The following is a 16775-nucleotide window of genomic DNA, read 5'->3' on the forward strand; positions in this document are numbered from 1 at the left end:
AGATCTATTGGATTGAATGTGTATCGAAATAAAATATTCAGATGATTGGTATATTTTCCGATACTTGTGTATTGAAGCAACAACGCGACAAAAGTTCAACGGCACATAACAATCTATGAAATATGAAGGAGCTATATTCCTTTTAAAAATGTTGCTGTTTCGACAATGCTTCCGAACACCCTTGCTTCGTACTTGAACAAGCAGCGCCATCACCCTATTGTAATATGAAATACGAGGGTATGTCACTGTAACGCTATAAAATGTAGGAACAAACTCAATGTAGCGAAACCAATGTAGCAGTCTTTCACCTGACGATTTGAGGTAATTGGTTTTGCAACATAATAGATAAGAAAAAAATCCCCTATAAACTGTAAAGCATAATGTTAATTTTCCACTTAAACTAAATTTTTTTCGTCCTCTGAACAGTTTTTCTGTTACGTTTGTTTGCTTTGCAGACCAATGAAAAACCTGTGGGATTACCCCGCCGCTAGTAAGTCGAATGAAAGCTGCCGACACTAAAATTACATCTAAAACTGAAACTATACATCTAAAAATAAAACACAGCACCTCTTTAAAACTCTTATAATTTCAATGAATCAAATTCAGCATATTGTGACTACACGTGTAACAGTAAGCTTTTTGGAAGGGGAGGCAAAAGATGGCGCAAAATGGGGCTCCAAGTCGAATTAGGCCAACATCCATCCTCGGTAGTGCGACATGCACATTGCGCAGCTGGGTCATAACGGTCTCCAAATGCAATGAACTTCATCAAACAGCTCCGATTTTCTAAACACAGTAACGACAAATTGATTGCCTATGTAAGCACAGGAAATCCAAGGATTTGGCCCCTGAAGTCGTTTGTATTGCACTGTATTCAAGAGATGGTATGTTGGGTTTCGCACCGGTGCCGGACTCCCTCGGATTTCAAACTCTATTGGAGTTGAGCACTTCCTCGAGGCACTGCAAGGTCACTGGGTCGTTCTCGTAGTAGAACTTGTTAGCGAACAGATTCGGCTGACGCTGGATGTACTGTAGATCGCCGACCGTGAGGATGCAGACCTCGCGGACATACTTGCCCCGACATCTGGTCTCATTGCCCTTCAAGCGCCCAGTATGGAGCCAGTTAACATAACGGGCAAGGTATGGCCTGCTGCTTGGTTCTGTGCCGTCCCCACCAGGCACCCCCTTGGCCCGTTGCAGGGAAGACCAGTACGTCTCCTCTGGAACGAGCACGTCCTTCGTCCAATCCAGAAAGTCGGTGGCGACTGGATCACTTAAGACGTAACGGACGAACTCTCTCGTGACCGCATAATATCCTGAGCCGGTGTAAACCTTCAGCTCGTGGGGAGGAGGGCCTTTTTTACTCGCAGTTCTAATCATGGACCGGTGCTTCACGATGAATTTGAACTGAGTTCTCATCCTTTTACGTGCATTCGGGGTATAGGATGCGATATCGTTGTGACCATTAAGAGCCTTCAACTGCCTAACAATCTGGAGGTTGGTCTTCAGGGGGAAGTCTTGTCCGCATAGGTTTATTACGTATTTCCATGGGTAACCAGACGCAGCTTTCCCCGTCAGATCTCTCATGCAGTTGATGTTAGAGAGTAGGAAGGTAAAACCTTCATACTGAACATCTTCCACTTTGGAAGCAATGAAAACATTGTCGAAGCACTTTGCTAGGCTGGCTATCGCTAGATGGAAATCCTTCGATGATTTCAGATCCGGGTGAATACAGTAAACATTCTGCGGCTGATATATTGCTCTCAACAGTCTCTCCACCTGTGCTGACCCCTTATGCGTTACAATGATGTATGCTAGGGGAAACCTTGCCTCCTCGTCTGAGGAAACTGACCTAGGATAACCTCCTTGCTCCTTGTATAAGTCACAGTCCAGAGTCCAAGTCGCTACTGTACTGTCGGAAGGCATCAGCGATTTGACCTGTCGCTCTCGCACCAGTTGTTCGTTGGCACTGGCGATGGCGGTCTCGTTCCCAGCGAAAATCGAAGAGCAGGTGACGTCCCAGTGTCGGTGATACTGTGAAGTCAGTGGAAGCTTCCTGTGCGTAGCATTGTAAGATAATTCATTCCCCACTGTCTTCTGGCCCTTACGTCCTCTGATGGCACCTACCGATGGGTGGCGGTAAGTGAAGTTCCAAGTGCGGGTCGCGGGTGGTGCTGGAGCATAGGGACGAATGTGAGCATGGTGTAATACGAAATACACGTCGATTGCGAAAAGCAGTGCGAAGCTGGATAGTTGCCAGCACCTTGCGTTGCCAAACCTCATTTTGGATCATTATACGGAGAGGTGTATTCGCAAAAGAAAAATCTTAAAATCGTTGGTTTCCGAACGGCTTCGTTTCGAACAGACGGGCGAAGGAAAATTCCGGGAGGCACGTTTAACAGTACAACAGGTAGGCACCGATAAAGCTCACTTATATTTTGTTTGGCGCAGTGGTGGTGCTGTATGGTGCTTTACTTTGCAAGTCGCACAAAAGAATCATTTGTCCACGTCTGAGTCCATTTTAACGTTCTTCACCTCCCGCGCACAAAGACTACATAATGGAGGGCAATGGCTGACATGCAGTGACACGTGACGTCCAGACCTCGATATGCGAACTTCAGTGGTTGAAAAGCCCCAGAAAACACAAAGAGAGCACTGAGTTACGGTACTTTGACTTGTACTGCAAACAGTAACTACAATCAACAGGGACGTAGGAGACCGAAGGTCAATGTTCTCCATAACCTGTTCAAGACAGGGGCGCTGTGACGGAGCTTGACGGCTTTTATTTTGCGAGAGAATTTTATCTTTTTAATCGTTTATTTTTCGCTTTTCTATTGGCCATCTTGGTCTTTTAACCCATTTTCATCCTCTTAAATGTTTTTGTGATATTGTGTATTAGTGAATTACTCGCCAACGTTACTCGCCAAATTTGCGACGATTTTTAAACAGTTTGCATCTAATGTATGATCGAACCATGTCAAACCTGTTACATGTCGGTTATCTTTCAATTCCACGGTTCTCTCTGTATAGAGTACCGAAGTGTGACGTCACTGTGAATCAGAAATTGAAGTGCAAACGAATGGAGTACACGCGCGTGTTGGTTCACGCGCTGGTTCTCTCGCTAACGCCTTTGACACACGTAACTGTGCATGTGACGTATTCACTTTTGTACTCTAGTCCAGTTCGTAAGTGCGACGTCACTTTAGTTTAAACCACTCCCACTGCACACGTGCACTGCACATAGGGTTAAATGCATTGATTGGAACCATGGAAACGGAAGTTAACGCGCAACTTCAGCGATTGTCCAATGAGAGCCTGCAAATCGTGGGGCGTCCGCTTTTGTAACGAAGTCACAAACCGGATAGAGTACAGAAGTGAAGTGAATATGTCACGCGCACAGTTACGAGTGTCAAAGGCATAGTACCAACTACAACGACTACCGTGGCACCCGTGCACCACCGAGATATCCAGTGCTCTCCGGGACTGATTGATTCACATCTACCATGAAGTTTGCCGTTACATGTCATGTGATCGGATTCCTGCTCACCCTTACCCACATTGATGATAAGGTCTACGAGACGGTACAACTGTAGACTTAAGGTTTGCTGAATGTGATGATGATAATGATCATGTAACTCTTGGTGCAACGAGAAACTCCAGATGTCATTTGCTTCAGCATTTCTGCCTCGTAAGCAATTCATCAAAACTCTTAAATACTCAAAGAGACTGTCACGGCAACGATGTAAATCCTGACCCAGGCCCTCCAGTGAACTCCTCGTGTGATGATACTCCAGCATCGTGTGGAGTTTGCGGTGATGAAGTCGGTTACTCCCCTGTTAAAGCTATCCAGTACAAAGAATGTGAGAAATGGAATCATGCAGCTTGTGTCAACCCTTAGTAGCAAATCATATTATCTTCTTGTTAATTCCAGCTGTATTTGTGACGGATGTGGACATCCTTATTTCTCTGACTCATTACAACAGATTTTGAAACTGTAAGTCCTTGAAGTCCATTGGAATCTGCTCAGCTTTTAATTAAGTGACGATCAACCGCTTGCTGCTTCTTCTCCAAAACCCTGCAGAGCCAAGAAACCGGGTCTTGGTCATGGTAAAGACAGGGGACAAACTTTCAGAGTCTGAAAAATAAGACTACAGAACTCCTCGCCATCCTCCATGACCATAAACCTGATATTGTCATTTGTACGGAAACTTGGTTGAATGGCAACATACTTGATGCTAAGCTTTTTCCACCTGAGTTTGCCATCGTCGGGAAAGATCGTGCTGATGGTTATGTGGGGGCGCGGGGGGTACTGATAGGTGTTAAAAATCTCCTGTGCCATCTCATTGATGAACTTGGCACTGATTCTGAATGCATCTGGGTTCATGTTGAGCGTGGACCAAAGAAAAGGGTGTACGTTGGTGCTGTTTACAACTCAGACTCCTCGCATGGACCAATTGACATGTTGAACTCATCTCTGTCAAAACTTCATCAATCTACCAAAGGTAATTGTGAAATCTGGTTGGGAGATTTCAACCTTAAGGATATCAATTGAATCGATCAGTCAGTTATAACAGCTAGCAATGTTTCAGCTCAGCGTACTAAGTTAATTGACATTTGCAACCTCTTTAATCTTGACCAAGTAGTTACTGAGTCTACACACAAGGACAGTATCCTTGAACTATTTCTTACCATCCACCCCACTGATGTTGAGTCTACCAGTGTTTTACCTGGTGTCAGTGATTATTGTATGGTGAAGATCCTCGTCAATACAGGTTGTACAACCACTAAACCAGTTCAGTGTAAGTTTTTCCTTTACAAGAAAGGGAAGTTTGAGGATCATTGTAAAGATTTGAAAACTTTTGATAAAAGGATTCCTCAAAGAAATGACGTGCAGATCAGTGAATGATAACTGGATTCACTTGAGAGACTCCCTGAATGCGCTTACCGACAAGTACATCCCGTCAACGTTTTCTTCAACAAGATACAACTTACCGTGGTTTTCTCCTGCGCTCCGTCGCCAAAGCAGAAAGCTTAAAAGATTGTACAACAAACAAGAGAGAACCAACTCTGTTGAAAATTCAAGACTTTTTAGAAGCGCCCGTAGAGTGTACAAAAGAAATAGTGCGCACCAGGAGATTTCCAGCACGCTTGAGGAAGATCTCCAACAGAAACCAAAAACAAATTCTGGAAATACGTCAAATCCAAACGCAGTGACAATGTAGGTGTCCATCCGCTGAAGAATGGCTCTGAAACAGTTCTGACAAAGTTGGTAAAGCAAATATCCTCAACGATTTTTTTCAAATCAAAGAAAATACTGGTAATCTTCCAGACCTACAGCAGATTGTTCCTGACACTGAACCACTCGAGGTTGTTGCCGAGGGAATAGAGAAACTTTTGCATGATTTAAATCCTTCCAAAGCCTCTGTGCCGGACAGCATTCCTAACAAAATCCTTAAGGAATGCAGCGAGGAGCTGGAACCATTAGCAGCAGCCCCATTCAACCAATCCTTGTCATCCAGCGAACTCCAAAGATGACTGGACCACCGCCAATGTTTCTCCAGTCTTCAAAAAGGGCAGTAAGAGTGATCCCATCAGGAACTATCACCGCATATCTCTCAACCCTGTTGTGTGAAAATGCCTTGAACATGTCATTCACCGCCATAATGTACCACACTGAACGTCACCAGATCTTAACAGACTGCCGACATGGGTTCAGGAAAAATAGGGGGTGTACATGTGATACACAACTTCTCATCACCGGCGAAAATAACGCCAAGTCAATTGAAAAAGGAAAAGAGGTGGATGCAATATTTTTTTATTTTTTCAAAGCGTTCGATCGCGTTCGAACTGAAACACTACGGGATCACCGGCAATGTGTACAATTGGATTTCAACTTTTCTTACAACACGCTCTCAGCAAGTTATCTTGGAGGGTGAAAGATCTACAACAGCAGACGTTTTATCTGGCATGCCCCAGGGCATAGCCCTGGGCCCCCTGCTGTTTCTCCTCTATGTAAATGACATCCCAACACATATGTCTTCAACAGACTGTTTGTTGATGATGGATTACTGTAAAGAGAAATCAACTCTCCTTCAGATGCTGCTTCATTTCAAAATGATTTAGATGCCCTTTGCAGATGAGAAAAAGAATGGGAAACGACATCCAATTCCGACAAATGCTTCGTTATGCTCGGCTGGCCTCTACTGGAGAAAAGGCGAAGCACTGCAAGACTTGCCATGCTTTATAAGATTACCCATGGCCTAGTTGAAGTCCAACATGACCTCAAAACCCAATCCAGAACTCATCGTAGATCTCATCACCAGTTCTCCTACCACCGACCAAATGCAAAAACGAAATTCTAGCTTCTAGCCATCCCTCATACCACACTGGAATGGTCTACCGGAATCCACTGTTAACCTACCCAGCCTAAACCAGTTCAAGAATGTCATGTCTGATTTTATTTTAAGGGAGGGAATCAAAACATTATCTTCTAGCTCCCGCACGCGTCCCAAACTCTAGCGGGATGCAGAATCTTCTGTTTTGCTGGAGCAACCTGATACAGATACAGAAAAGGACACCGGATTGTCCAACTCGGCGACACCGTTGCACTGAGTTTGATACGGTGGAACCATAACCCTGGGTTTACGGTCAAACTCTGCCGAGCCTGACTCTGCTGAAATATTGATTGATCTCGTTCAAAGATAATTGTCCATAATACCGTAATTATGTTGCTGTTTTTTAATACAGGCAACCCACCTCGAGCAGAAGCACCCCCTCATCGGTCGAAAAGAACCTCGTTGGCATAGTAGTTGGGAGAATTCATTTTAATTGTTGGGAGCGATGCAACCGCAACGCTTGCGTTTCCCAGTCGTTTGTGAACGAAGTTAGTAACATTGGTGTCCTTTAAAATGGAGATTAAGGGTGCACCCACGGAAATAGGCCAGAAGTACGTCTGCCGAGCTCATTAATAAAAGCTATACATGTACACCCAAAATATTCTATATTAGAGGGTCCTGAGAACCATGGAACTGGGCTGAACCTATGGGCTGGACTCAGGGCTTCCAATTGGGAGCCATTTGGATGCAATCGGGTCCGAAAGTGGCACTATATGAGCCATTTTGCAGAGGGATGCATTTTCCAAATGGCTACTTTTCCGGGCAGTGAATCTTCCTTCATTTCAGGGGTGGTCTGCTTTGGGTGACAATTTCTGCAAAATTCATTGGTCAACCCACTAAAAATTGAAAGGATAATGAAAGAGGGCATGTCGAACATCATTTTTCTGTGCAGCCTGAATACCTGTGAGAGTTGTATTTTTAAACATTTGTGAAGTATGGGGATTAATCACAACTGTCTACGGAAATTTATTTGCTGCGGTGCACCCCAAAGTAGCCGCCGTTGCTAAATAAATAGCGCCCTCTCTTGATCCATCCTAGATTTTTACACTTCGTATGAGGGCGGTGTTAATTGTGTGAGTTTGCGTCAAGTTGCGTGCAAACGCCTGCACGATGGAAAAAAATAATGTACCTGTACATGTACGACTGTCGACTACATACTGTGCGCCGGCATATTCCTATATTACAACTTCAACCATGTCAACAAGAAATCGAATTTGCTAGAACTTTGTAACATTCATCTCTGGCGATTTCTACGTTCAACATGGCTGGTGCTACCTTTCTGCCCAAAGCAGTTCTGTTTGTAGCAATCTCTGCCTTTGGATTGTGCGTTTGCTTTTTAACCGTGTTCCAGTTCGGAATGTTTTTGTTCAGAGAGGGCCTAGCCATGGGTGTCGTTGACGGGAGACAATCTGCACACGACAAGGGTAAAATAAATTTATCTTGAGAATGAACATTATAGGCCTACTTACAGATTTGCGTCCGAGCAATTGGAAAAACATACGAGGCCCTTTTTTCTTCTTTAGAAATACTTATAGAATGTACATGTAGCTACCAATCCCGGGCAATAGAGATCTGGCCCCTGACTGCCAAAAATGGCAAGAATTTTACACTTTCAAACTTATGGTAGAGTTCACGGTGTTGGTCTAGGATTGCCCCCGACTGCAGAGGTAATTACTGGAAATATTATTAGTAATTGAGCGCAAAAAACATACGGTTGAGGTATAGTAAAGATTAGGCTCCACTCTATTATTCCATTTTGTGTTGGCCATTTACATGTATTCTTAAAAGTTTAACTAGGCCTATGTAGTTTGCACCTGAAGAGGCAATCCAATCTGTATTATGCAGGCGGCAGACAGGTCCCCTGTGTCTGTTGAGGGTGACTGTGTATACCCTTAGAACTATGGGGCTCTATAATTCCACCTCTCTGAGAGCATGGAGACTGAGGAAGAGAGAAGGGGTACTGAATACCTGCCAATGAGTCTGGCTGGTTTTCTTACATGATCTCCTGAATACCAGTTCGTCGTTTGACAAAGGCTTACTTTCCAGAGTTGTTACCTAGTCATTTTTGGAAAGTTGAAGTCATAAGTCAAAGCTGGTAGTTACCAGTCAAAAATCTAAAAAATGGCAATTTGAGTCCAAGTCGCGTGACTCGAGTCGACATTTCTGGTCTGTGGACCACATGTTTGTAGCCAGTGAAGACCTAGCCCTAGCCTCTATAGACAGGAGAAACGGAAAAGGCCTGATATCACCTGATATTTCCACAGATGCTGCAGATCCATATGTGAGTGACTTGCTGCTGGATCTTCTACTTATTGCTGCATTCGTTCTCCAGCATTCCCTGTTGGCTCGCAGGCCATGGAAAGACTTCATCCAATGGCTGGGCCTGGATGTGGTGGAGCGATCCCTGTATATACTGGCTACATGCGGAGCTCTGCAGGTAGAGACAAAGAAAAACCAATTGATTGGACAATGTATATCATTGTTTATCTTTAGTTTCCTAACGGTAGTGCTGCATGCAATGCATTGGTGCATTCTCCAAACACCAGAACTGTAGAAACCCCACAACCGAAGACGAATTACTCTATTATTAGTAAAGTCTGTGTTACCGTTAGCTTTAGCCGAATGAGAATAAGTGCCTGAACGTCCTCTCCTGTTCAGATTTCTGGAGCCCCTTGCCTTTGTTTTCTCTTTCTGGGCAATGCGTCCTGTTCTGTGACCTTTTTTCTTTTTTTTCTGCGAATGTTTCTGTTAACCCTAACCCTCCTCAATCCTTCATCTGTTGGAGTATTGAGGAGGGTTAGGGTTAATGGAATATCAGAGAGGTCTTCCCCAAAAGGGCAAGCATTGGAAAAAATGCCCAAAACAAACATACCATGCATACCATTAACCCCAAAAGAGCTGGGGGTGGAATCTGCACCTCTGGGTCATTCCATGAGGTTGGGGCACAATTTGAGATGGTGTCCATTGTTACGTGGGTTCTGTAAAAATAAACAGCTATTTCCCTGCATGTGGATTCCAAATTGACATTGTTATACATCTTGCAAGGCTGAATACAGAGGTGTGTGTTACTTTTACAGACCTAGAGGTCATGACAGGTGATAAAAGTTGACCATGTGCCCCAACCTCATAGAATAACCCCTCTCCCAACATTTTCTCAAATATCATCACAGTTAATTTTTTTGGACAAACTGAGTCTTAAGGAATTTTAAGTTACATCTGCTGGTCATTTTGACACCAATTTTGTGAATATTAGGCATTCCATTCTCGCACAATATGCATTTTTCCGAGACAGGTCAGCCCCCCATCACATTTTTTCCCATTGTCATGCTCAGTACACATGGGCCAGTAGGGGCCAGTATGAGGCAGTAAACGTCAAATGACCATTGGAGTATGTCCGAAGCCTGCAGTGCTTGTCCTAGTGAATTAAAACTTCACATGTGGACTCATAATGGGCATCTTTACACATATGCGAAGTTTCAAAACGATCACGCACGCGACAGCCAAGTTCTGGGGGATCACCCCAACTCTGAGGTGTTCCCCCCAAACAGCTCTCTTAGGGTTAAAATGTCAGCACAGGATACTGAAAGAGTAAATGCTTTTGATCCCAGCATCAGATGTTAAATACACCTGCATAATATCTTTCTTGTATCTTTCTTGCACCCCCTGTCTGACAGACACTGATGCAGTACTGGCGACCTCTCTTTCCTGAGTCCGTACTGTGGGCCTTGGACACAGACAGCCGTTGGGTGTGGACTGTTTTGGGGATTTTAAGCTTCCTGGGCTGGCTGTGTGTGGTCGGGGTGGTCATGGTGCTGGACTACGCCGAACTGGTCGGAATCAAACAAGTAAGAATACCGGAAGGGCAGGACTTTGTTTCTTGGCTAGTTCTGCACTTACGTTCAACATCCTGTGTCTAGCAGAAACCTTTTTCTTTTCTAACCGAGAACTGAGAACAGAAGCCATGGTTACAGGGTTCCTGTGTTGAGGGGAACCCATTGAGAATGCTAACAGCATAGAATTTTCTGCTATGGTTAGTGTAGAGTCTTAACTTGTGGTAAGCAGAGCTGTAATGTATGAATGTTTCTTTGGCCATTTTTACATTGAGTTCTGATTAGCCTTAACATCTTTGATGACTCCTCAAATTTAATAAATACATAGCCCACCTAGAGAATATATCACAACTTTTGTAAACCCAAGTAGGTTAGGGCTAATGAAGTAAGAGAACTTAAAACGCAAGTAATCTGTTCAAATTTCACCAAGGTAAGTTTAATAAGAGAAAGGGGAAAGCAAAATTCTTGGAGCTCAGAGGCTCGTCTCCCACCACCGTTACAGGACACTGGATAGGGCAAATACGCTTCACTAATATTTGTGAAGGAAATTTGTCATGGCTATGGACGTAAAAATGTCCTAGTCCATGCACGTACATTTAGTGTCATGCATGTTATTGCTCAAATAAACTCCATCCAATGAGCGCTCAACAAAAATTGCCATGCATGTGTCCTTTCCAGTGCCCTCTAAGGGCAGTTGCTGACAAGCAAATCTCGCATTGAGATAATTTAGAACTGAGATGATACCGGCAAACTTAAAGATCTTAAAACATTTTTTGAATATGTTTTTCCTGAAGGTATACTACTTTCTGATGGATTTGGATCCTCCCCTTCAGATGAAGTCTCGGGAGTACCAACGCCTTTTCCAAAATTTCCGACATCCTGTAATGACAGGACTGTTGATCATCTTGTGGGTCGTGCCTGTAAGTTGAAATAGCTTTCAAGTGAAAGAATTCGTATGAAAAAGTATGAACATGCAATGCGCTTTCAGCCCATATAGGTCACTGAAGCCACTGGCAGCCATCTTACCGTGTCGAATGCAAAGGTAGTAGAAAGGCTTGTTTGCCGTTGTTAAAACAACTTACGGCAACAATAGTTACAATGGCAGGCAAGGCAACAATCAGGGCCCAATGTCATGGTGCCACTCACTGCATAATATTGCGATCTCCATTCTGCGCTAACCGTGCTAGCAGAGAAATTTTGCGCTAACCTTTTAAGCACAGAATCCTTAGTTACGGATGTACGCATGGGCACAAGCCCCAATTCTTCACTTGCCCATGAAATACGTTTGCCCTAAGCACAGAATTTTCTGCTGCAGTAAGCAGTGCCAAGGCGGCTTCAGTTGATACAAGAGCATTGCGAGTCCTGACTTTTTTTTAATATAACATCAGTGCTTATACCAGAAATTGTCTGCTTACTCCCCCCATAGATCCAAATCATCAAGTCTGAGAATCAAAGTTACAACCTTACACCGTTTTACAGGTTTTACCAAAAAGTCAAAACCAATAACTGTTGTCAGTTAAATAACTTCGTCTATGTTTCACAGCTATTGGAGTTTTCACATTTTATTCCACTCTTCATTCCAGTCCTCGCTCATAATTCATTGATCTTTTATTTTCCATATGCATCGTAATTTTATTGGTCCCGATTTATATCTAATTTTGATTTTTTTTCATTGTTCACTGCTGGTTTCTGTGTTTGTTCTTCATTCAGTGTTCTTTTATTATTACCAGTAAAATCACTGTATTTTGTTTATTACAAGAGGTCCCGTACTTAGCAAGCCTCGCTTCTTATGAGATCCCTCCACTTTCTGTTGTCACCGTTAAGCATCGTATACCTGTATATCTCTTTTTCTTGACTTCTGAAGTGGAAATAAAGTTTAAAAAAATCTTGGTTCTTTGTTTTAACCCAACAGGTCATGACCATGGGCAGGCTTGTGTTAGCCTTGTCGCTGACCATCTACACATTTTACGGCCACAGCCTGGACATGAGGGACTACGACTACATCTGTCAGCAGCATCAACTGAAGAAAAGAACTCTCCGGTCACCCCAGGGTTTCAGAGCCACAGGGGGCCGAGCTTCATCTGTTGGCTATGGTTAAGATACCACTTACATGTATCTTAACCACCATGGTCTTATATGTTTTTGTTGCCTTTAAATGGTACTCGTGTTTGGGCTGGTGTCTTTTGAAAGGTTGACACCAGTGACAGGTGCTTCCACCCTCGTAAGCATTTAGTTGTCACTGTGCATTAAGTCATGCGCATTACAATTAAAGCATTTTCTGAGAGACAGATTACAATTTTCCTCCTACTAGTCGGTCTCTCATCGATGATCACAAGATCAAAACTCTTCATACTGGTTCTTGCAGTACAGTGGAACGCCGCTTTAACGAATACGACGGGGTCCAGGCTAAATGTTTGGTACATTGGTCTTTAGGTGTAGCGAAATTAACTGCTGAACGTTTCATTGCCATGTTGAATAGCGCCTTCTCTTGTCTAACTGAAGTGCACCCTTTTGTGATACTATGATTCGCTGTTTTCGTGATGTTTTGCCGTTGCATTCACGTTTGAGGTTTCTAGAAATGTATCTGTTAATTATTTTTCTTTTTTATTAACTCTTGAGTTATGAAATTGATATTTACATGTAGTTCATCCTAAAAGTCATGAAGCTACCGCTCAGGATCGATCTCTGATGCATGCTGTGGCGAATCTCGGCTGATTTGCAACTGCATAATGTTCAGTAGGTTTTGTGCACAAAATATTGGAAGCCAAGGGCGATGTTCTGTACAGCCGAATGTTCGGTATAGCGGTGTTCATTATAGTGACGTTCCACTGTACACTAATTTTCTGACATTTATAATTTTCTGTACCCATGGGCGGATCCGGAGGGGTTGTGGAGGCGCCCATTTTTGGCCAATAAAATTTATACAATTAAAAGAAGAAAAAGAGGGCGGAAGAAGGCAAATAGAGCGGTCATATTGCCTGATAATGTACCACAGAGCGCCTAAAATCCAAAAATGCCTCAGAACCCAAGTCCTAAGGGGATTTTACTATTGCTGCTGTCATTCACACCACCTCCCCCCCCTTTTGGAAAATCCAGGATCACCCCCCCTTTTTAAAATTCTGGATCCGTCCCTGGTACATCAGTGACGACCTTTTATTTTTATAAGTCAAATGGAGGTTTTGCAAATTTTATTGCGTCCTTGTTTGACAGCAGGTGCTGTTTTATTCACCGACTTTTTATCAACACTGAACAAGTCGAAACATGTTAATTGCCTATACTTACCAAGTAGGGGTAGATTTTCCTTGCCAACATAAACTTTTATTATTTACCTCCTTTTGTGGTTAAATCCCAAAATAACGCAAGTAACGCTTGTTCAATAAGTATGCATGCTCTTAAGACTTTACAGGGTACAAGTACATGTGTATAACTTTTTTCAAGTACGTGTGTACTTTCTGGTGATCCATATTTTGTTGAACTGTAACTAGACCCTAGGAATGATTCAATAACATTTTAATAAACCAAGTAGTACCAAGTTTGTAGTACTGAAATATATGACTTTTAAATACCTGTCAAGTAAGAAGCATTTCACTGTTTTAGTTTGCGTTTTACAAGATGTAACTGTAGATGTTACTTTGAACATAGAAAGATTAATAAAATTAAGATGGGCAAGCATTGCCCATCCATGAACAAAATTTCGTGCTAGAATGTTCATGTGTAATCATTGCCCCTTTCATTCTAAGCAATTGAAATATTTCCATTTGTTGTTTTGAATGTGCATTATTCAAAAAGAATTTCTTTTTCTCAGAATGAGTTTTTAATTTGTACTTCAAGTAAAATCTGAAAGCTGTGTCGCCATCCATTCCAACTCACAAAGTCCTTCAAAAACGTTACCTGTAGAAGATGAAGTCGGGAAAAATCTTTAGGGTGCATGAGATTTCAATGTGGAAAGAGACTAGAAGTAGAGATCGGTATCAGAGTACTTGAAGTCTGCCGGATCAGTGGGCTCCTCGCCAATAATCTCGGGGATGACGTGCAGCTGCGACGCGGTGGCCGCCGCGGTGACGGACAACCTCCTCTCGGACTTGCGACCTTCGATGTCCTTCAGCTCGCGCAGGCGGGCGTTGATGCTGCGCTCACGGCCGATGTCGTGTTGGATGATACGGTGTACGGCATCCCCGGACTCCTAGGCGACCAGGAACGAGAGAAGAGATTGAATCTGGCAACAGATATGAGCTCTGCAAGGGAAAGTAATGTACATGTATCACCGAATGTTGTGAGCACGTGCTTAATCTTTCATCAGGAAGAAGGCGGCCATTTTATTTTTATTCACACAAGTTGAGACTGATTTTGCCAAGAACTCCCTGCCGTCACAAGTTGACTTGACAAAGCTTGAACTTCACTCAGATACCAAGGTTATCGCTTCGTCGCTTCCCATGCAATATAAACAAATTATATTTACTTACCATGGGGGAAAGCTTTAATTAAAATAATCGAAGTTTTTAAACTTGTCACTTACCGGACCTTCCTCTGACAACTCATCGGCGTGCGCGTGCTCAGTCAGAACGCCCAGCAGCCTATGAGCGTCCTTCATGGGTTTGGAGTCGGTGATAACAGCTGGCAAACTGCCAGGTCGGAATGTGTTTCCTGTTTGGCTCCGCTCGTTTCCCGCCAAAATGATGTCGTTCGGCTGCAGTGGCGTGACTTCTTTTGGCACGCTCGTGGATGCGTTACTTGTGTGTGATGAGACTTTGCCGTGCCATTTGCGTTTCTTGGGGGCTTTGCCGCTCTCAGACTTCATGGAAATGTACTTATAGGTTGGAGTTTCACCTTTGACCCCAAAGGCATAAATAAAAGGAAATACACAATGTCACTTTAATCGCTCACAGGAAAGTATCTGCGTGGAAGTCAATTTTGGTTTTCACACAGAAACTTCGGACCAATTTCATAGAGCTGCTTAAGCACAAAATTTGCTTAAGCGGGAAAAAAACTTTGCTTAATAAACACGTTACCAGCTCAAACTCCATCTAATCGTCATGCTAAAAAAAAAAAACAGCTAAATACAATCCCAAAACAATACACATCACATGGAGATTTGGCTGGTTACCTGCTTTATCAAGTAAGCTTTTCTCACGCTTAAGCAGCTCTATGAAATTGGCCCAGTTGCTTGGCAGTGCTAAAGAGTACAGGCCTATTGCTTAAAAATTTTATACGATAAGAAAAAAGTTCATTAACGTTTGAAGCAAGCGTACAATGTACATTGCGATTTTCTGCCTATAAGCATGTCTGTATGCCGGTTTCTCAGACGCCGTCGATAACCCAGGAAAATTGCCAGTAACTGTAACTTGACCACCACCAGTCACTGTTTAAAAACAAAAGCCTGAGGAAGTTTAGATAACTACACTGTACTGAACCTCCTTTATCAACTTCGCTGTCTTCAAGGCCTTCCCCGTCCCATGCTGATTCTCCTGCCGGTTCTTCCAGATCGTGGTCTCTTTTGTCGTCGTTTGCCTCCGTGGAGCTGACGGCTGATGACGAACCCTGCGGCGGCTGAACCGAGACTAGACCGCTATGCGAAAGAGTGTAATCATTGATGAGGGGTGTGAAGCTCTACACGGGATTCGTAGTTACAACTTCTCCCTTCGAACCAGAATAATTGGGGACAGGCGTGCTGCAGAACAATGGATTGATCCATCCTCGACCCTATCCTATCGAAATAGAGCTACGCCTGTTATACAACAAAGCCCACCAGCTAACAAATGAAAGCTTCCTAAATATCACCCAACCAATTTCGACATTTTGTTATACAGCCTTATTATGAAGCCACTGTAGCTTCCAGGAGCAGTTTACAGACGTTGTTTCCCGTCATGCATTTTTATCTCCGAACCCGATAGGCCTACATCGAACACGCCAGAAAACAACGCAGAATGCTGCGAAGTCACATTGTGAGAAGAAAAGTGCGACATATTTGCAGTAAAAACATGGCACGGACGTGGCTATCAAGAGAATCTGTGACAAAACACTGATTACTTTCAAGATTGGATATGCCAACAACACATAAAAACAAACAGGCAGACTTCGTACCTACACGGTGATCCTTGACGGACGACTTTGCCTCCTCCCTCCGTTTTTAATCGCTTCCATCGGCCGGCCCCCGGCTCCCTACGACTACTTGAACCATTGCATAACCGGGAATACCCCTGTCCCATTTTTTCACCCGAATGGAATCCGCCAAACCAGACGCTACATTGCGCCCGGACACTCCACCTTCCTGCAAGACAGAAAATGATCCATGGCCAAAATTCTCAGATCAAGATAGGCGCTGGCGAATATCCATCGAAGTCACTGTTACAGCTAGCAAGTTTCAGAGTCAGTGACCCGCTAACCGGTCGGACAATGCAGCTTTTGTTTTCATCCGTTAAGGGGAAACGTACACACTATTAACAGTTTCCTCATTCGCGCGTGCCCGCCCATGCCGCGAAATGTATTGTGACGTACGTCGAGACGCGGTGCAGGTCGAGTGACGTCACACATTTCAGTCCACTACTAACTT

General features: G+C 43.5%; 3 protein-coding genes across 4 annotated transcripts; 1 reads left to right on the forward strand and 2 right to left on the reverse strand.

Moving 5' to 3' along the window:
- Positions 1-23: 23 nt before the first annotated feature.
- LOC147795907 (beta-1,3-galactosyl-O-glycosyl-glycoprotein beta-1,6-N-acetylglucosaminyltransferase 4-like) lies at positions 24-3249 on the reverse strand. The gene has a single exon (XM_087130462.1). The coding sequence runs from the start codon at positions 2281-2283 to the stop codon at positions 925-927; it is 1359 nt and encodes a 452-aa protein (XP_086986588.1). The 5' UTR covers positions 2284-3249; the 3' UTR covers positions 24-924.
- Positions 3250-7485: 4236 nt separating this feature from the next.
- LOC110975113 (nurim-like) lies at positions 7486-13917 on the forward strand. The gene is made up of 5 exons (XM_022227261.2): positions 7486-7819; positions 8660-8832; positions 10070-10240; positions 11020-11145; positions 12138-13917. Exons 1-5 carry the CDS (start codon positions 7657-7659, stop codon positions 12321-12323), a joined length of 819 nt encoding a protein of 272 aa, XP_022082953.2. The 5' UTR covers positions 7486-7656; the 3' UTR covers positions 12324-13917.
- LOC110975048 (uncharacterized) lies at positions 13518-16660 on the reverse strand. 2 transcript variants are annotated; one of them, XM_022227142.2, is made up of 4 exons: positions 16307-16660; positions 15637-15791; positions 14742-15052; positions 13518-14408 (listed from the first exon to the last, which is right to left on the reverse strand). In XM_022227142.2, exons 1-4 carry the CDS (start codon positions 16429-16431, stop codon positions 14178-14180), a joined length of 822 nt encoding a protein of 273 aa, XP_022082834.2. In that variant the 5' UTR covers positions 16432-16660; the 3' UTR covers positions 13518-14177. The 2 variants fall into 2 exon arrangements, with proteins under 2 accessions (XP_022082834.2, XP_086986590.1); XM_087130464.1 differs by having other exon boundaries at positions 15625-15791.
- Between the last annotated feature and the right edge of the window lie 115 nt (positions 16661-16775).

This window comes from Acanthaster planci, linkage group LG20 (genome assembly GCF_054643075.1).
Source record: "Acanthaster planci isolate LZ-2023a linkage group LG20, COTS_SCS, whole genome shotgun sequence".
NCBI classification, from domain to species: Eukaryota; Metazoa; Echinodermata; class Asteroidea; order Valvatida; family Acanthasteridae; genus Acanthaster; species Acanthaster planci.